Here is a 21,334-nt window from a genome sequence, read left to right as displayed (position 1 = left end):
TACCAGAGGCTGGGTCATTAATGATGCTGAAGGCTAAGATGGACACGTTTTTAATCAGTAAGCAAATGGAGGATCATGGAGATAAGGCGGGAAAGTGGTGAGGGATCAGATCAATCCTGATCTCATTGAATGGCCGAGCAAGCTCAATGCACTGAATGATCTGCTTCTATATCTTAGGATTTTATGGACTACCGAATGCATAACAGAAAAGTTAAAAATACTATTTTTGAATCTTGTATTAATTATGGTCGAAAAAGTGTCTGAGGTAAAAGTGGAGAGATCAAAACCAGAAGAGGGGTTTAAGTGACTGGCCATATTGAGCTCAGAATCGACTGAGGAGTTTTAATTACATGTATTTGCTCTGTGTTGCTTTCTCATCAGCATGATTGCAGTCATAGAGCAGCACACATCATTTTCTGTCTCCTGCGGGTCTTGGACAGTTGTGTTGGAAGATACAGCGGTGTTGTGTCTGGTGTGGTTTCAAGGCACGGAGCATGGTCCCAACAGTCAAGTAGGTTGCGAGTTTGAACTGCACTCCAGGGACTTGAGCACAGTGTAACCTGATATTCAAACAGTGCCAAGGATGCTGCACATTCTGAAGCGCTGTCTTTTTGGATGTAGCATTAAACAGAAGCCCTGTTTGCTCTGTCAAGTGGACATAAAGGACCCAATTTTAACCTTGTTTGAAGGTTTTGAGTTAAAATCTCAGCCAATAGATCCCATGGCATTGTTTCAAAGACGAGCAAGAGAATTCATCCGGACAGTGAATTCAACCAAGCATTACTAAAATTACAATCTTTCAACCAAGCATTACTAAAATCTCATCATTATAGCATGCTGCTATTTCAAGGTCATTTCTAGGACCATGCTCCAAGCAAATTTTTTTTGCTGTGATTCCTACATTATAACAAAAGCAAACTTCAAAAAATGTTTAATTGGCTGTAAAGCATAAGAAAAGTAATATATACATGCAAGCCTTCTCTGGAAAAATGGTATTAGAAGGTAACTGGAATTGTGAATAGTGGAAATATGTATATGGGCATGCTTGATTTGCTTGGTCTGTCCAGAGAATGGAAAGAAAGTTGTGCTTGGAGGTAGGATCTTATAGTTGGTAAAATGGCAGATGATCTGAAAAATATGGAGGATTAGCACAAGGGGGTTGCTTGTTGAGAAAGGAAGGAGTGAGAGCATAGGCACTGGAAATGAAATGAATGCAGTCATGGTCTATTGACTATTGTGGATGGGGCACTGTCGAGGAAAATTATATTTCTGAGGCTGCGGTGCGGAGGTCAGTCATGAAAAGGGTGATGCAATGCCATCTTTACTGGAAAGATAATTTCTTATATGTGACCTGGATTAGGGTAGAGGGTGTACAGCTTCGAAGCTTGATACAAAATTGGACAGCATTGCTACTATCCTCACCACATGCAGACTTTAGAAAGTTAAATTAAAATGGGCAGAAACATGGTAGATGGAATATAGTGAGGATAATTGTGCAGTGGTGCACTTTGGGGGAAGCAAGATCTGGAAGCACTGATATAATTGGTACAATCTAAGGGCATGGTGATGAGTCAGTTAAAATGGTCGAGGCCACTGGGCATGTAAGGAACTAGGTGTCATCTGGTGTAACAATTCTGGGCATCACCCAGAAAGGGGAATGTTGAGGTATCAAAGACAGTTCACCAGGATGATTCCAGGGATGATGGACAGTTATCTGGAGAGATTAGAAAAATTGGATTGGAGTGTTTATAGAAGGTGGAAGAGAAAGTTATGGGTGGACCGAACAAGAAATGTTTGGAACTACTGGGTTTTGATTAATGCAAGTATGGCAAAACTGTTAGGTTGGTTACTGGAAGTCATTCAAAATAATTTAGAACTGGGGGACATGAATATAAATGTTTTTGCACAGAGGGTTAAAGTCTGGATAATTGAAAGGAAGGGAAAATCCAATTCCATTGGAACTTTCGATGATAGCCATGATGTGGAGATGGACCGGTTGGACTGGGGTGAGCACAGTAAGTAGTCTTACAACACCAGGTTAAAGTCCAAACCTGGTGTTGTAAGACTTCTTATTGGAACTTTCAAAAGACCGTTGGACTTGTATTTAAAGAGCAGTTTGCAGAGGTATGCAGAGAAAACTTTTATGTGGGGTGAAATGAGACAGCGCTTTTCAAAGAGCTGACACAGGCAAGGTGTGGCAAATTGCCCCCTTTTGTTTTGTAAGATTGTGATTTCATGTGGGTGCAAAGAAGCCACTCTTCAGTAGTGTTTGGTGTTAGTGAGCTTGTGATACTACGTTTCTGGAGTTAGTCAAGATGTGACATGTTCACCCAGAAAGTGTGAGGTGTGTTAGGGTGGAAATGAGTTGGAGGCTATCCATTGTGTGTGTGTGTGTGTACTGGGATAATGGTGGTAAAACCTTGCCTGCAATTCCCTTTTAAACCACCAGTTTATAGAGAACGTCATGCTATAAATTAACTCACCGCAAGAACAGTTTTTGTGAAGATGAACATGGGCCGAGTGGGATTGAGGAACATTGCTGATATGTCGTGAAAGGATCTCAACTTAGAGAGGTCCAAGAACCCTAGTAGTGATTTCCAGTTCCAGCTTCCACTGTATACAATTTATTTCCAGCACCTTCTGTTATGTAGCTTTCTACAACATGCCTTGTATGTTGAGTTGCTGAGTATCCTCAGGTATTGTTGTAGTGATTAGTGATTTTTGTTAAGGTTTGTCTTGTAAATTAATAATTAAAAACAGACTTGCAATGCATTTTCTCTTTAATTTTGGATGCTCTTGAGTAAACATGGCTGTGCTGAAACTCCTGAGACTACTTGAAGTTCTGTAGCAGAATGTTGCAACTTGTTCTTCATCTGAATCAGTGCTTCCTGAATCTTAAGATTGAAATTTTGCTGTAACCAATATTTACTATCAGTTTTAAAATGTAAGTTAAATGTTTTTTATGCAGGAAACCAGAACTTTGGCTGAAATAGCGAAGGCTGAACTTGACAGTACAATACTTAGGAATCGACCTCTACGTATTCGTTTTGCTACTCATGGGGCAGCTTTGACTGTGAGGAATCTTTCTCCAGTGGTTTCCAATGAGCTCCTAGAGCAGGCCTTTTCTCAGTTTGGTCCAGTAGAGAGAGCAATAGTTGTTGTTGATGACCGTGGGAAGCCTACAGGAAAAGGTTACGTGGAATTTGCAGCAAAGCCTGCTGCTCGCAAGGCACTGGAAAGGTGCTCAGATGGAGCATTTTTGTTGACGTCGTAAGTATTTTTCCTTATTTTCAGAAATTTATTTGCTGGGTGATGTGCAGAGATAGGTGTTGTGCTTCAATAAAAAGCAGATGTAATTTCATTTTTCAATTTGAAAAACAAATGTAATTTCAAGCTCATTCGCCCTTCCAGCTGATCAGGAAGTACAAGACCCCAGGTTCAGAGTAATTCATTGCTGCTGCGTGATTTTTACAATTAAGTATATCTCCATAATTTATCACCAGTGGGCAGAAACTGTTGCCCGTTCATTTGTACAAGTTACTTATACCCTTCAGAGCTGTAGGAATTTCCTGTTCTCTGTTGCAGAGGAATGTTCTTTTCTCGTAAGGTAGAAAATAAGGTTTATGATTTTCTGTAGGGCAGAACCTTCTGAGCTCCCCAGCATCGGATTTGGGGGATACTCCAAAAATGCGTTGGGAACCCCCTATCGGAGCTTCAAAGGTAAGGCCTGGCACAGCAATTGCCCTGCGCTGAGGACCATCTGAAAATGTGATTATAAATCTCAAACTTTGGGTGGTTCTGGCAGAGGTCACCGAGAAAAAGTTAGAAGTAAAATCTCATCCAATTTCTGATTAACTACTGTAAAGACCCAGACTGACAACCCCAGAATATGTCCTCCTTCAGTTTGACTCTCCTGCACTTCAGCGGTGGGCTTCAACAATAATTTCACTACCTGGATCTTTCCCGATCTGAGTCAGAAGGTCAGATGAGCCAGGCACGGAAGACATTTCACATAGATAAAGGGCACGGAGCGGCAATCTGATGCTGATTGCCATTCCGTGGAAGTTGTTGCCCAAAGTCCCTAAAGTGTACCCCTTTCTTCATCTTGAGCAACATTTCTGTGGATATGCGTTGGTATACATGATGTTGCTCAACTGAATATAAACATTGAAATGCAGAATTTGAGGAAATCTTCAGGGATTTGCTCCATTCTTTTAATCATTTTAATTTCCACCCAGCCAAAACGAGGCTGAATATGGGAGAGAAATGCCGCCGAATAATTCTGCATAAACACCTACTTAACAAAACTATTTTAATCTTCTGTTTGCACGTTAATAAAAAATGGACAGTGGTCACCCATTAAAAGGATGTATAAATTGAATATCATGCGTCTTGACATAGTCATCAAAAAAATCCTAATTTTTAACAACTTTGCATCTTTGGCACACATTTCACAAATTAATAGTGTCAAAAAATATATTTTTAAAGAAACGTAGCTCAAATAAATTAGTCATATAATTTGCAGAAGGAGGCCATTTGGCCCATCGCATCTGCACCAGCCCTTGGAAAGAGCCCCCTAGTCATGTATTCTGTTCCGTGAATACTGGCAAGTGAATTACTATGGACACTTTGGGCTCAGAAAGCATGCAAGATGCAAACTTGATGCCCAATATGTCTTATTTTTATACTCCAATGTTTACATTTTCCATTCGGGCCAATTTTCTTGCTCAGTTGCATGGTATGACTAAGGCAAATAGCATTGATGCATTTAAGGGGAAACTAGTACATGAGGAAGAGCAGGCGGCTATGTTAATGTAGTAAAATAGAGTAAGATGGAAAGAGGCTTGTGTGTAGCATAAGCACTGGCCTATTTCTGTGCAATAAAGTTCTATAATATGCTGGGGTTAACCACAGTCACATTCAAAGTAGGTTTGATTCATAGACCATCACCTGACAGTAAATCAATTATTGTTCCCCATAGGACTTCCAATATGACGAACCAGGCGACAAAGTAAGAGAACTTCATGGTTTTTTTAAAAAGTGTCACTTGTGGATAATTTACGACAAACTTTCTAGATTTCTGAAATACAAATCGATACTGATGAATAAGCACCCAAGAGGGTGAAAGAATCTTTGGATTTCAGAGCCTTCTGTGGAAACACTATGAAAGCAGTAGTTTAGTAAAACTCTTTTCTTAACTTTGCCATTATTTCAATCTTGTATCTTTTTCAGAAAATCTGCCCCTGCTCCCTTTAAATATGTTTCTGAAATAAGTTATTGCTTCGTATAGAAACAATCTTAAGTTACAAATTGTAACTTTCTGGATCATGAGCATAAAACGTAAGAACTAGGAGTAGGTGATTCAGCCCCTCCAAAATGCTCCCAATTCGATACAATCATGACTGATTTAATCTGTGCCTCCACTTGACTTTCATGCCCATTCTCCATGACCCTTCAACCCATTACTAATTAAAAATCTATCTAGCTCCTCAAATTAATGTCCTAGCATCCACCGCACTCTGGAGCAGTGAATTCCAGAGATTCACAACCCTTAGAGAGAAGTAATTTCTCTTCATCTCGGTTTTAAATCTGCCACCCCTTATCCTAAAACTATTACCTTTCATTCCAGATTGCTCCACAAGAGGAATTCTGCGTCTACTTTGTCAATACCTTTTATCAGCTTCTAAAACTTAATTAGATGCCCTCTCATTCTTCAAAATTTTAGAGAGTATAGGCCTCCCCTGTTCAATCTCTCTTCATAGGACAAGCCCGTCATCTCTGGAATCAGTCTAATGAACCTCCTCTGAACTGCCTCCAATGCAACTACATCCCCCCTCAAGTAAGGAAACCAAAACTACGCAATACTCCAGGTGCCATCTCACTAATGCCATGTACAGTTGCAGAAACACTTCCCTATTTTGCATTCTATTCCTTTAGCAATAAATGCTAAATTCTGTTTGCTTTCCTTATTACCTGCTGTATCTGCATGCTCATGTTCTTCAATATGCATGAGGGCAGCCAGATCCCTCTGCACTGATGTTTTTCTCTATTTAGATAAGTTGTCTTTCTATTTTTCCAACCAAAATGGATAACCTCACACTTATTCATGTTAAACTCCATCTGCCAAATTTGTCCCACTCGCTTATGCATATCCATTCTTATTTCTTTATCTTACTGTTCCACCTATTTTATTGTCACCTGCAAATTTGGCTACAGTACCTTCTGTACCCTGCATCCAAGTCTTTAATATAGATTTTTAATCGTTGGGGCCTGAGGACTGAACCCTGTGGCACCCCACGAGTTACATCTTGCCAACCAGAAAATGACCCAATTATCCCAACTTGGCTTTCTGTTGGTTAGCCAGTCCCCTTTTCAAGCTAACAAACTACCCTTAACCCCATGTGATCTTGCCTTGTGTGTTAACCTTTTGTGCGGCACTGCATCAAATGCGTTCTGGAAGTAGAGGTATACTACATCTATAGGATCCCCATTATCCACTTTGCTTGCTATATCTTTGAAGAAGTCTAGCACCTTTTTAATGACCCTTTGTTGATCTTTAAAAGTTTTCCAGTCTGGCATTGGCTTTTACAAACAGTATGCCTTAGTTTTTGTCTTTGTTATCTTCAACTTCCTTGCTTAGCCATGGATGTTTTCCCCCTCTTGGCTCTTTTGAGTATTTTTTTAGTTTGGAGGAATTGCATATCTCCTTAAACTGCTCATCGACTGTCCTCTTTTTTTTTAGTCTTTCTGCCCAGTCCACTAGGGCCAAAATCTGTCCTCATGTCTATGTCATTAGCTTTGTTTAACTCCAGAACAATCAGTTGGGACTCCAGTTTCTCGTCCTCAAGCTATCATGCTGTGATTACTCTTGGAAGATCCTTAACTATCAGGTGATTAATTCAACCCCCTCATTACACAATACCAACTCCAGAATAACCAGTTCCCTGGTTCGTTCCACAACATGTTGCAACAAGAAACAATCTCTTTAATACGTTCAATGATCTTTACTTGAGGCTACCTCTGCCAATTTAATTAATCCAGTGTACATGCAGAGCCCTGTTGCTTCACAGTGCCAGGAACCCAGGCTTGATTCCCGGCTTGGGTCATTGCCTGCGCGGAGTCTGCACGTTCTCCGTGTGGGTTTGTTCCGGGTGCTCTGGTTTCCTCCCACAAATCCCGAAAGACATGCTAGTTAGGTGAACTGGCCATTCTGAATTCTCCCTCTGTGTTCCGGAACAGGCGCCAGAGTGTGGCGACTAGGGGATTTTAATAGTAACTTCATTGCAGAGCTAATGTAAGCCTACTTGTCACATTAATAAAGATTATTATTATGAAAATCACCCAAGACTATTGCTGTACGTTTCTTACAAGTCGCTAGTATTTCCTGGTTTATACTGTGCCCAACTGTGGAACTGCTTTTTAAAAAAATATATATATTTATTAAGAATTTTAACACAATTTTTCACCCTTACAACCCCCCTTACAAAAAGAAAGAAAGCGCACATAGCAAGACATGAACATGGTAAATCGATATGATACAGAGCTTTGTACATTGGATTCCTCTCGTATATGTCAGTTTTCCAGATCCTTCATGTATTTTCTTGCTCAAATACCCCCCAAACAAGCCCCCCTTCCCCCTCCCTCCCTCCCCCCCCCCCCCCCCCCCAACGTCCCCCACGCAAGACATATCCCCCCCCCCGGCTTGCTGCTGCTGCTGACCGACCTTCATCTAACGCTCCGCGAGATAGTCTAGGAATGGTTGCCACCGCCTGTAGAACCCCTGCGCAGACCCTCTCAAGGCAAACTTTATCCTCTCCAATTTGATAAACCCTGCCATATCATTTATCCAGGCCTCCACGCTGGGGGGCTTCGCCTCCTTCCACATTAGCAAGATCCTTCGCCGGGCTACTAGGGACGCAAAGGCCAGAATGCCGGCCTCTTTCGCCTCCTGCACTCCCGGCTCGTCCACTACTCCAAATAGTGCTAGCCCCCAGCTTGGCTTGACCCGGACTTTCACCACCTTAGATACTGTTTCCGCCACGCCCCTCCAGTGCCGGGCATGACCAAAACATATGAACATGGTTTGCCGGACTTCCTGAGCACCTCCCACATCTGTCCTCCACCCCAAAGAACTTACTCCGCCTCGCCCCCGTCATGTGCGCTCTATGAACCACCTTAAATTGTATCAGGCTAAGCCTGGCACACGAAGAAGAGGAATTAACCCTACTTAGGGCATCAGCCCATAGCCCCTCCTCAATCTCCTCTCCCATTTACCCGTCAGCTCCTCTACCAACGCCTCCCCCTCTTCTTTCATCTCCTGGTATATCGCCGACACCTTGCCCTCTCCGACCCATACACCCGAGATCACCCTGTCTTGAATCTCCTGTGCCGGAAGCAACGGGAATTCCCTCACCTGTCGCCTCACAAATGACCTCACCTGCGTGTATCTGAAAGCATTTCCCGGGGGTAGCCCAAACTTCTCCAGTGCCCCTAGGCTCGCAAACGTCCCATCAATGAACAGGTCCCCCATTCTTCTAATCCCTGCTCGATGCCAGCTCTGAAACCCCTGTCCATCCTCCCTGGGACAAAACGATGGTTACCCCTGATTGGGGACCACACCGAGGCTCCCATTGCACCCCTTTGCCGTCTCCACTGGCCCCAGATCTTTAACGTTGCCACCACCACCGGACTCGTGATGTACCTTGTCGGCGAGAGCGGCAGCGGTGCCGTCACCAGCGCCCCCAGGCTCGTTTCCTTGCAGGACGCCATCTCCAACCTCTTCCATGCCGCCCCCTCTCCCTCCATCACCCACTTACGGATTATCGCCACATTTGCTGCCCAGTAGTAGCCCCCCAGATTCGGCAGCGCCAACCCTCCTTGGTCCCTACTGCGCTCCAGAAACCCTCTCCTTACCCTCGGGGTCTTATTCGCCCACACAAAACCCATAATACTCCTGCCTACCCTCTTAAAAAAGGCCTTGGTAATTACAATTGGAAGGCACTGGAACACAAAAAGAAACCTTGGGAGGACCACCATTTTGACCGACTGCGCTCTACCCGCTCGCGAGAGCGGCAACATATCCCATCGTTTGAAGTCCTCCTCCATCTGCTCCACCAGCCTCGTCAGATTAAGTTCATGTAGGGCCCCCCAACTCCTGTCTATCTGGATCCCCAGATACCAAAAACTCCCCGCCGCCCTCCTCAGCGGTAGGTCCCCTATCCCTCTTTCTTGGTCCCCCGCCTGTAATACAAAGAGCTCACTCGTCCCTACATTGAGCTTATAGCCCGAAAACTCCCCAAACTCCCTTAGAGTCTGCATGATCTCCACCATCCCCTCCATTGGATCCGCCACGTACAGCAACAGGTCGTCTGCATAAAGTGACACTCGATGCTCCTCTCCCCCCCGGACCACCCCCCCTCCATTTCCTAGACTCCCTTAATGACATGGTCAAGGGTTCAATTGCTAATGCAAACAACAGGGGGCACCCCTGCCTCGTCCCACGATACAGCCAAAAATACTCCGACCTCCGCCGATTCGTAACCACGCTCGCCACCGGGGCTCTGTATAGGAGCTTAACCCAACTGATAAACCCTCCCCCGAACCCAAACCTACGCAGCACTTCCCAGAGGTACTCCCACTCTACTCGGTCAAAGGCCTTCTCCGCGTCCATAGCCGCCACTATCCGCCTGTCCCTCCACCGATGGCATAATTATCACGTTTAAGAGCCGCCGCACATTGGTGTTTAGTTGCCTGCCCTTTACAAATCCCGTCTGGTCCTCGTGAATCATCCCCAGGACACAGTCCTCGATCCTCGTAGCCAGCACTTTTGCCAGCAACTTAGCATCCACGTTGAGGAGCGAGATCGGCCTGTACGACCCACATTGTAGTGGGTCCTTGTCCCTCTTCAGGATCAAAGAGATCGTCGCCTCCGACATTGTCGGGGGCAGGGTCCCTCCCTCCCTTGCCTCATTAAAAGTCCTCGCTAACAACGGGGCCAACAGGTCTACGTACTTCCTATAGAACTCAACCGGGAACCCGTCCGGTCCCGGGGCCTTCCCTGCCTGCATACTCCCCAGACCTTTGATCAGCTCCTCCAACCCAATTGGTGCCCCCAAACCAGCCACCTCCTGCTCCTCCACTCTCGGGAACCTCAGTTGGTCCAAGAATCGTCGCATCCCCTCTTCCCCCGCTGGGGGCTGGGATCTGTACAGCTCCTCATAGAAGGCCTTGAATGCCTCATTTGCTTTTGTCGCACTCCGCACCGTAGCTCCCCTTCCATCCTTGACGCCACCTATTCCCCTCGCTGCCATCCTCTTACGGAGCTGGTGTGCCAGCATCCGACTCGCCTTCTCCCCATACTCATACGTCGCCCCCTGCGCTTTCCTCCACTGTGCCTCTGCCTTTCCTGTGGTCAACAGGTCAAACTCCGTCTGGAGACGTCGCCTTTCCCTAAGTAGTCCCTCTTCAGGGGCCTCTGCGTATCTCCTGTCCACTCTTAAAATCTCCCCCACTAACCTCTCCCTTTCCATGCCCTCTATCTTCTCCCTATGAGCCCTGATGGAGATTAGCTCTCCCCTGATCACCGCCTTCAGCGCCTCCCATACCACCCCCACCTGCACCTCCCCGTTGTCGTTGGCCTCCAAGTACCTTTCAATACACCCCCTCACCCTCCCATACACCGCCTCACCTGCCAGCAGTCCCACGTCCAACCGCCACAACGGGCGTTGGTCCCTCTCCTCTCCCAACTCCAGTTCCACCCAGTGCGGGGCGTGATCTGAAATGGCTATGGCCGAATACTCCGTTCCCTCCACTTTCGGGATCAGCGCCCTGCCCAGAACAAAAAAATCTATCCGGGAGTAGGCTTTGTGTACGTGGGAGAAAAAAGAAAATTCCCTGGCCTGCGGCCTGGCAAACCTCCACGGGTCCACTCCCGCCATCTGATCCATAAACCCTCTAAGCACCTTGGCCGCAGCTGGCCTCTTTCCGGTCCTAGATCTGGAGCGATCCAGTGCTGGGTCCAACACCGTATTAAAATCCCCACCCATTATCAAGCTTCCTACCTCCAGGTCCGGAATGCGCCCCAACATGCGCTTCATGAATCCGGCATCATCCCAGTTTGGGGCGTATACATTTACCAATACCACCCACGTCCCCTGCAACTTACCGCTCACCATCACGTATCGACCTCCATTGTCCACTACGATATTCTTGGCCTCAAACGACACCTGCTTCCCCACCAATATTGCCACCCCTCTGTTCTTCGCATCCAGCCCCGAATGGAATACCTGTCCTACCCATCCCTTTCTTAACCTGACCTGATCCGCCACCTTCAAATGTGTCTCCTGGAGCATGACCACGTCTGCCTTCAGTCCCTTTAAGTGCGCGAACACTCGGGCCCTCTTTACCGGCCCATTCAGGCCCCTCGCATTCCACGTTATCAGCCGGATTTTCTAGGCCAGTCCCATGCCCGCGCCGCCCTCACCCTCCCAGTCCCCCAGACGGGAGACCACCGCCCCGACCACCTCTTCTGTGTCCCATTCCCCTTCGGACAGTGCAGCAGCAGCACCCCCACCCCCCCCAGCTAGACCCGTGTCTAGCTCTTTTGCTCCCCCCATAGCACTCCCGTAAGTCAGCTGACCCCGGCTTCCCCCGCCGTCCCATTGACCCCCCCCCGTGTGGGAATCTCTCAATCAGTGTGCGCTCCTCTATTTCCCCCCCCCCCCCCCCCCCCTCCGTCCTTCCCTAGCGCGGGAAAAAGCCCGTGCTTTCCTAAGCCTGCCCCGCCCCCTCTGGCGTAACTCCTGTCGCGGCCTTGTCTCATTTCCCCCATCCCCGAGCCTCCTCTCCCTCCAGCGCCCACCGTCTCGTACGGTCTTCTCACCTGGTCCCTTGCCCCATCCCCATCCATCCCCCAGCCCGTGGAACATTTCCTGTGCGTGATTAACACCCTATGTACAACAAACATCAAACATCTCCCCCATCCTCACAAACCCTCAGTTTGAGTCCAACTTTTCAGTTTGAATAAAGGTCCAAGCCTCCTCAGGCCTTTCAAAATAGTGATGTTGATCCTTGAATGTGACCCACAATCGCGCTGGCTGCAGCATTCCGAATCTCACTCCTTTCCGGTGCAGCACCGCCTTGGCCCGGTTGAAACCCGCTCTCTTTGCTACCTCCGTACTCCAGTCCGGGTATATTCGGATCTCCGCATTCTCCCAGCTGCTGCTCCGCTCTTTCTTGGCCCATTTCAAGACTCTCTCTCTGTCCGTGAAATGGTGAACCCTCAGCACAATCGCCCTTGGCGGCTCATTAGCCTTGGGCCTCCTCGCCAGCACCCGGTGCGTCCCATCCAGCTCCAAAGGCCTCGAAGGGGCCTTCGCGCCCATCATCAACTCGAGCATCGTGCTCGCATATGCCACGGCATCGGCCCCCTCCACTTGTTCAGGGAGACCCAGGATCTGAAGATTCTTTCTCCTTGACCTGTTCTCCAGGTCTTCGAATCTTCCCGCCCACCTTTTGTGCAGCGCCTCGTGCGCCTCCACCCTCACTGCCAGGCCCAAGATCTCATCCTCGTTCTCATTAACATTTTTCTGCACCTCCTGGATCTTTACCTCGTGGGCCTTCTGGGTCATCCCTAATCCTTCAATCGCCGACAGCATAGGCGCCAGCATCTCTTTCCGCAGCTCCTCAAAACAGCGCTTCATGAACTCTTGAAGCTCCGGCCCGCCTTCCACTTTATCTCTGGCCGCCGCCATCTTGTTTTTCTTCCCTCGCTTCTCCCGTTGCTCCAACGCCGCTTTTTTGGCCGTTTCACTTCTTGTTCGATCCATAAACAGTGAAGGGGGACCTCTCACGCGGAACGTCTTCAAAAAATTCCCGTTGCGGCTCTTCTAGAGAGCCCGAAAGTCCGTGATCGCGGGAGCTGCCGAATCGTGCGGCTTAGCTCCGCATCGCCGCAACCGGAAGTCTGTGGAACTGCTTTATGGGGAAGTATAGATTACTCCGATCGGGGACTTCTTTCCCTTGCTATTTCTTATTTCAACCCAGACTGATTAAATTTCTTGATCTCCTATGCCTATACAATTTCTCACCACAGCACTAATCTCGTCCTTGGCTAACAAAGCTACATCACCTCCTTTTCCTTCCTGCCTATCCTTCCAAAATACTGAGTACCATTGAATATTAAACTCTCAGACCTGGTCTCCTTGTAACCATGTCTCAGCAATCACCACCAAATCATACCCCTTTGTCTCCAGTGGTGCCGTTAACTCATGCTTTGTGAATTGAGATAAGCCTTTAAGCTTGTTCTATTATCAAATTTCCCCACTCTCGTATGATTCCTCTTCCTCTCTCTCTCTCTCTCTCTCTCTCTCTCTCTCTCTCTCTCTCTCTCTCTCTCTCTCTCTCTCTCTTTTCCCCCCCTCAGCCCTTGTTATCTGATTCGCTAGGAAACTGGTCCCGGACTGATTCCGGTGGAGCCCATCCTAATACAACAGGTCCCCTCTACCCCAGTACTAGTGCCAATGTCTCATGAATTCAAACCCATTTCTCCCACATCAATCTTTGAACCACACATTTACCTCTTTAGGCTTATTGTGTGCCAATTAGCTCAGGTAGTAATTCAGAGACTATTACCTCTTTGGTTCTGCTTTTATTATATCCCTCAGCAAAATCTCTATCCTTGTTTTACCTTTATTGTTGGTATCTAAGGGCATCGCGGTGGCGCAGTGGTTAGCACTGCTGCCTCACGGCAACGTGGTCCCAGGTTCAATCCCGGCTCTGGGGCACTGTCCGTATGGAGTTTGCACATCCTCCCCGTGTTTGCGTGGGTTTCGCCCCCACAACCCAAAGATGTGCAGGGTACATGGATTGGCCACGCTAAAGTGACCCTTTAATTGGGAAAAAATGAATTGGGTACTCAAAATATTTGAGGGAAAAAATTGTTGGTATCCTCTTGGACCACAGCAACTTAATATTTAAACATACTTGCCCATAGCTTGGCACAGCTGATTGAAGGTAAGATTCTTTGTCGATTGAACCCTTCTGAAAATGTGCATTCTGTTTTAAACAACTTGCACACGATTATGTAGTCCGTGAAACGGTATAAACATCATATCGTGCTTCAAAGGGTTATTTTCAGTAGTCCGCTATTTTTACTATAAATACTATGTTTCATTCATTTTCAGCTCTCCTCGTCCGGTTATTGTGGAGCCCATGGAACAGTTTGATGATGAAGATGGACTTCCTGAGAAACTATTGCAAAAGAACACACAATACCACAAGTAAATAATTTGGGTCTTACTTTGCATGTTATACAGCACAGAAAAGAGACCCTTAAGCCCATTGTTTGCATAAACAAACTGCATCCCGAATATGATGGACTGTAACTTCCCACCCAGCAAAGTCAAGTCATCACTTGTTGGAATTACTGGTTTGAAGTGCTCTTCTCTGCTCCGATGGCTGCTTGGGGGGCTGCAGTGAAAAACACCTGGTAGACCTCAGTGCGGTGCAACTGCAGCGAGCTCGGGGAAGCCACACACCCTTACGTGGAGGGTTGTATTGGTGGGGGGGGGGGGGGGGGAGATTGATAATACTCTGGGGGGGTGATTCGTCTGGAGTGGGGCATCTGTAGTGTGGGAGTGTCACTACAGATGCCCCATGGTCCGCATGTTTTAGATAGTTCTCTGAAGTTAGATGTGGTTTTATGTCTTACAATAATAATCTTTTATTGTCACAAGTATGAAGTTACTGTTGAAATCCCCTAGTCGTCACGTTCCAGCGCCTGTTTGGGTAAGCTGGTACGGGAATTGAACCCACACTGCTGACCTTGTTCTGCAGCACAACCCAGCTGCTAGTCCACTGAGCTAAACCAGCACCTTCTGACTGTTTCAGAATAACTATTGGTGTAAAACTGGCGGAACCGTCTGACGTTCGTGATTTAAATTGCTTTGTTGGATGGTTTCGCACTACTGGACTATTTCTATATCGCCTTACTTGCCAGAGGGATTCTGCAGCGCATCTTTGGAGCACTCTCCAAATCTGAAGTCAGGGAGCCAGGAAGCTACGGGTTAATGTGTACCAAGACTGGGATTTGTCATTCACTTAACTATGTTTCTGTTCTCCAAAGTAAATGCTCTTTAATCACTTTTGCCTAGGGGTCATATGTGAATCTTTTCTATTTATGTTACATTGCGACTTTAGGGCGTAAAATTATTTCTTTGGGGTTGAGAACAATAGTACAAAAATGATGCTGGGAGTCCTTTCCGAGATTAATTCTTAGAATTTTGTCCTAGAAGCAGCTCTAAAATTTTGCACAGATCTTTTTCATTCTTGGCACTTGATTTGAAAGTGAACGGTTCTTATCAAAGACATCTTATCTTGACTGCACTTAATAGGACAATAGAAATGTGACTGTCCATGTTTCACATTACACCTCTGACCGAGGGTTCGGCTCATCAGCAAATAGGTGAGCATGGTAACCAGTACACATTTCCTCAACATCTGAGTGAAGAAAAGCTGCAGCTTTTCCCAAATTCTGTGCTACTTGTCATTGGTTAATATTTGTCACAAGTAGGCTTACATTAACACTGCAATGAAGTTACTGTGAAATCTCCTAGTCGCCACACTCCGGCGCCTATTGGGGTACACGGAGGGAGAATTCATAATGTCCAATTCACCTAACAACACGTCTTTGAAACCGGACCACCCGGAGAAAAGCCACGCAGACACGGGGAAAACGTGCAGACTCAGCACAGATAGTGACCCAAGCCCGGAGTTGAACCTGGGAACCTGGTGCTGTCCCTTGTGATACCTTTTTCCTAAGTTGTGCATTTCATTTTGACCTTGAGCATATTATTCAACCGACATCTTGGTCAAAAACATAAATCTGAGAAAATCAGGACTTCAAGTTATTGATTAAGAAATGTTTCCTGAAATATTCATGTTCTACAAAAATGTTGTCGATTGTATGTTGTAACATATGAGAATCATTGTACTTTTGATATGTAAAAGCAAAACCTGCTCCACCATGAAAGGACAGTATGTGTTGCAGCAACTAATTAAAAACGTCCCTGTCTCCATCTTCCGAACTAATGAAAATATTTTTAAGAGGGCATTGATCTATTTGAAAAGAACATGATTGAATAATGCAAAAGCAGCTTATGATGAGCCATGTATTTCATAAATATTGAAACTGGCGGTCATTAGGCAGTAGCTTGGTGATTTATGTTTAATGCATGTTTTTATTATTTTAGAGAAAGGGAGCAACCACCACGTTTTGCTCAGCCTGGGACATTTGAATTCGAATATGCATCTCGGTGGAAAGCTCTTGATGAAATGGAAAAGCAACAGCGTGAGCAAGTTGACAGAAACATCAGAGAAGCAAAGCAGAAACTAGAGGCAGAAATGGAAGCTGCTCGTCATGAACATCAGCTTATGCTTATGAGACAAGGCAAGTTACTGCACTATATCTGTAAGATGGTTATAGTTGATATATTGTTGACTAACTGCAGTGGTTTGTAACCTAGAACATAATGAGATAAAGGGACAGACAGGAATAGCCCAAGCTGCTTCTCCGTCTCGTACAATCATGTCTAGGCTAGCTGGCCTGTAATTCCCAGTTTCTCTATCTCCTCTTTCTTGAATAAGGGATTTGCTATCTTACAATCTACTCTGACAGTTCTAGGGAAGTTCATCACTCTCTTCATTCCCTTGGTTGTCCTGTATTTCTGTTTCTCTGCCCATGGTGGTCAGGAAATCCTTTTTTAAATGTTAACGTCTTGAGCTGGACGTTGTGAGATTTCCAAAATCTGGCTCAGGTATTATAACTAGGTACAGTAGTGCATCTTTAAGGTATTGAAGTAAATTAAGTAACCATTCATATATATTACCCTGGAATACTTAAAATTGAATTGCCACTATTAGCAAAGATGTTTGACGACAACAGACGGGAGCTAATTGGCACTGTTGCTCCTTGGTGGGGAATCCCGTAAGACCTGGTGTTTTGACAGTAGGGATTGAATTTTCAACTCCATTTAAGATTACATTATCAGCGAGTGTAAAATTAATCATCCCAGATTTTTAAATGAAGTGCAGTGCTGGTGCTCGCTATGTAACATGGACTATCTACACACCAATCTACTGTAAACCCCACAGTGAGAATTTAAATTGCCTTGAAGGAGATTTGTTTTTTATGATGTGAAAATGGCTGGCAGTTGTGGGTTTTGTTTATAATTTCTGTACCACAAAACTGCATAAAGCGGGCTGTTGCAGTAAAAAAGGGCATTTAATAATCAGACATAGTAAACCGTTTTACAAAATTTAAAATATAAAAATTTCACAAATTTTTTGAATTACTTTTATTAAACTTTCACACCATACATTCTTTGAAGATAGATGAGAGAGTTACAGTTTACATGTTGTTCCTTTTCGATATCCCCCACCTCCCTTTTGCTGTTTCAGGGTCTTATCCTTGGCCCTTTACTTCACAGTGGTGGTTGTTCAGTGTTTATCTGTGGACAGTGCCCTGTTACTTGGCCTCCCATCCTTTCTTTTCTCCTCTTCCTATCCTGTTCTCAACTGCTTTTGAGGGTTCTCTTTCGTGTGGCCTTGCATTGGGCTCTCTGGTCCCTGTGTCGGCCGCTTTCTGGCCTCCCCCTTGTTTTCTCTGGTCTCTTACCCACCGTCCACATTTAACCTCCATCTCCAGGAAGAACCTGCTCATTCAGGTTCTTGTCTGGTGTGCTCTGTGCACCACTGTAACCTGCATGAGGTTTAGCCTTGGACAGGAGGAGGCGGAGTTGCCCTGTTCAGTGCTTCGCTCCAGAGCCCCCACCCTATTTCCGTTCCTATCTCTTCTCCCATTTTTCCCTAGTTTCGTCCAGTGGGGAGCATGTCCTTTCGGAAAGTCGTCGGTATATGTCCCCGCTGTTCCCCTTTCCCTGCCAGGCTGTCCACATCCAGTAACTCCTCCAATGTTGTGCCTCTCTAGGCGCTTGGGTATGTTGTCTCCTTGTGGAGAAAATGTTTGATTTGCAGATGTTGGCGTTCCTGTCCGTTCGGTAGTTCCAATCGCTCTGTGATTTCCTCTAGGGTCACTAGTCTATACCTATGTAAAAGTCCCTAACTCAGTGCCCCGCCCCCCCGTCCTGTCTCCACCACTTACAGGTGACGTCAAGCATGGCTGGTGGAAACCTGTTGCCGCAGGTGGGTGCTATGGTGGATACCTCGCTCAGACCGCAGTGCCTCCTCAGCTGGTTCCAGGTTCTCGGGATTGCTACCACCACTGGGCTAGTTGCGTGTTTTGTTTGCGGGGGGGGGGGTGCTGTTGTGGCGCATTGCTGTACAGGAGGACTCCTCCAGACTCACCCATTCCGTAATTGGTTTCTTTACCTATCCCCTCGCTCTCGGCTGTAGCTGCCCAGTCTTAGTATTCCAGGTTCTGGAGATCCAGGTCTCCCATGCTTCTCCTTAGTAGTAATGTTTTGGGGATTCTTAGATTTCCTCTCTCACCCCCCCACCCCCACCCACCCACCCAAATAATCATTGGAAAAAGGCCTTGGGGATGTAGATAGGAATGGATCTGAATAGGAAGAGGGTCCTGGGCAGTACGTTCATCTTGATCGTCTGTACCCTCCCCGCCAGGGAAAGTGGGAGTTCATCCCATCTCAGTAGGTCCTTTTTTACTTCCTCCACCAGACTGGTCAAATTCCAAATGTGGACCCGTGTCCAGTCATGGGCTATCTGGATCCTCACGTAGTGGAATTTGCTTTGTGCTATTTTAAATGGTAGACCATCCAGCCCTGCCCCTCCCCCTCTCTGGTTCACCGGAAATACTTTGCTCTTGCCAGGTTGGTTTGTAACCCGAGAAGGCTCCGAACCCTCAAAAATGTTGTGATTTCTTTCATGCTGTATCGTGGATTCGAGGTGTAGGGTGCATCTGCATAGGGTGAGACTCCATGCTCTCTGCCTCCTCTTCGGATTCCCCTCCAGCCTCCTGCATCTCTCATGGCAATCGTCAGTGGTTCAGTTGCCAGGGGAACAAGAGCGGGGACAGCGGACATCCCTGCCTTGTGAATCTGTGCAGCTGGAAGTATTCCGGGCTGGTGGCGTTGGTCCGAATGCGCGCCTTGGGGACTTTGTACAGAAGGTGAATCCTGCCCCTAGCCCAAACCACTCTAATACCTGAATGAGGTACTTCCACTCGACTCTGTCGAAGGCCTTCTCTACGTCCAGGAGACGGATCACCTCTGGTGTTCTCTCCCGGATGGGTCAGTATCACATTCAGCAGCTGTCTGATGTTATCAGTTAGCTAGCCCTTCACAAAGCCTGCCTTGCCCTCTGCGACCACCTCCGGTACGCAGTTCTCCAGTCTCTTGGCCAGGACTTTTGCGAGTAATTTTGCATCCACATTGAGCAGCGAAATGGGTCTGTATAATTCACATTCTGTTGGGTCTTTGTCTTGTGTTAATGTTGGATGCATGATGCTGTTCGCTAGTGAGTCTTCGAACCTCTCTCATGGGTGCGGGGCGAGAGCTGGCGCAAATTCTTTGTAACAGTCCATCTGGTCCCGGCATTTTCCCCACCTGTGAGGAGCTGATGTTCTCCATGACCTTTTCCAGTCCTATTGGTGCTTCCAGCTCCTTCCATCTATCATTCCCCATGACTGGCATGGCCAGACCATCGAGGAACCGTTTCACCCCAAGTCCCCGTCGGGGGGGCTCGGAGGGTGCCCGGTAGAAGACCTCAAATGCTTTGTTGACCTTTTTTGGTTTGGCTACCAGTCTGCTTCTGCTATTCTTCACCCGCGCTATTTCCCATGTCGCTGCCTGCCTTCTCAGCAGGTGAGCCAGAAGGCGACTGGCCTTCTCTCCATGCGTATGGTGCTTTCCTGGTGGATAGCAAGTTAAAGTCCTTTTGTAGCTGCTTCCTCTCCGCCAGAAGCTCGACAGTCGGGGCCCTGGAGTATCTTCTGTCGACCTCCTGTATGGAGTCAAGTTGTTGCCTCGCCGCCCTCTCATCTCTATATTTAAGAGCCTTGCAAGCAATCATTTCTACCCTGACCAGGGCCTTCAGTGCTGAAGGTGAGACTTCCCCGTCCCGGTTGTTCGTAATATACTCGCCTATATCCTGTTATGTCTTTTTGAAAAAAAATTATTAAAATTTTTTTTAAAATAAATTTAGAGTACCCAATTTATTTTTTCCAATTACGGGGCAATTTAGCATGGCCAATCCATCTGACCTGCACATCTTTGGATTTTGGGGGCGAAACCCACGCCAACATGGGGAGAATGTGCAAACTCCACACGGGCAGTGACCCAGAGCCAGGGTTGAACCTGCAAACTCGGCACCGTGATGCAGCAGGGCTAACCCACTGCGCCACCGTGCTGCTGCCTGTGATGTTCTCTAGCAGAAAACCGTGTCGGACAGGAGGGTCATGTCATCCTCCATATGGGCCGATGGGCACAGTCCATCTACAACGTTGCATCCATGTAGTGCGGAGTGTGGTCGGAGATTGGAATCACGAAGTATTCCACTTTGACTATCTCTGGAAGCTCTGGTTTCCCCTCTACAAAGAAGTCGATGCGGGTGTCGACTTTGTGTTCTGGTGTGAAGAACGAAAATTCCTTCTCACCTGGGTGTATGAACTGCCATGGGTGCACTGCCCCCATCTGTTCCATAAACGTTGCCAGTTCTCTAGCCATGCCTGCTGTTTTCTCCGTTCTGGAGTTTGATCTGTCCGTCAGTAGGTCCTGTACCCAGTTAAAAGTCCTCCATTCTCTCCCGGACTTCCACCATGGTCTTCTTTATAAATTCCGTGTTGCTCCAGTTGGGGGAGCACACGTTCGCCAGGACTTACCGGTACACCGTCAAGGACACCGCTGACCATGATGCACCGTCCCCCTGGGTCCGTGACCATCTTTGTCTCCGTAACATCATCCTCTCGCTTATTAAAATAGCTATCCCCGAGCCCTTGTCCTGTAGCAGGAATGGTAAGTCTGTCCCACCCAGCCCTTCCTTACCACAATCGATCCTTCTCTCTTGGGTGTTTCTCTTGGAGGAAGACAATGTCAGCTCTCATACATTTCAGCTAGGCGAAGACTCTGGATCTTTTAACTAGGCCGTTAAGTCCCCTAACCTTTCAGGTGACTATCCTGGTGGGGGCTTTCTGTCCCCCTCCCCCTTCCTGTGGGATCAACACACTTGCCTTGTGGATGCGCCTCCGCACTCAGGCATTCCCCTTTATTAGGGGGCCATCCAAAATGGCCGCGGACACCGTTCTCACCCTGAGGCCAGGCCTCCTGCGCTCCAGGGTTCCCCTTTGCCCAGGGGACACCCA

At 46.9% G+C, this 21,334-nt stretch overlaps 1 protein-coding gene across 6 annotated transcripts in view; it reads left to right on the top strand.

The window, feature by feature from the left end:
- Nucleotides 1-21,334, top strand: part of pspc1 (paraspeckle component 1) — a 159,542-nt gene that overhangs the window by 3,185 nt on the left and 135,023 nt on the right. For 4 of the 6 annotated variants that reach the window (XR_011935199.1, XM_072476822.1, XM_072476817.1 and 1 more), the window contains exons 2-5: nt 2,969-3,270; nt 4,982-5,011; nt 14,184-14,279; nt 16,251-16,447. Coding sequence is in view for 5 of the 6 variants with exons in the window: in XM_072476822.1 (XP_072332923.1) it covers nt 2,969-3,270; nt 4,982-5,011; nt 14,184-14,279; nt 16,251-16,447 (625 nt within the window). In the remaining variant the exon portion in view is untranslated. The remainder of the gene's footprint in view (nt 1-2,968; nt 3,271-4,981; nt 5,012-14,183; nt 14,280-16,250; nt 16,448-21,334) is intronic. The other 2 variants (XM_072476818.1, XM_072476820.1) reach the window with 1 other exon arrangement.

Source organism: Scyliorhinus torazame, chromosome 15 (assembly GCF_047496885.1).
Source record: "Scyliorhinus torazame isolate Kashiwa2021f chromosome 15, sScyTor2.1, whole genome shotgun sequence".
Classification (NCBI taxonomy): Eukaryota; Metazoa; Chordata; class Chondrichthyes; order Carcharhiniformes; family Scyliorhinidae; genus Scyliorhinus; species Scyliorhinus torazame.
Note: the sequence above shows the minus strand (reverse complement) of the source record. Positions and strands in the feature narration are given on the sequence as shown.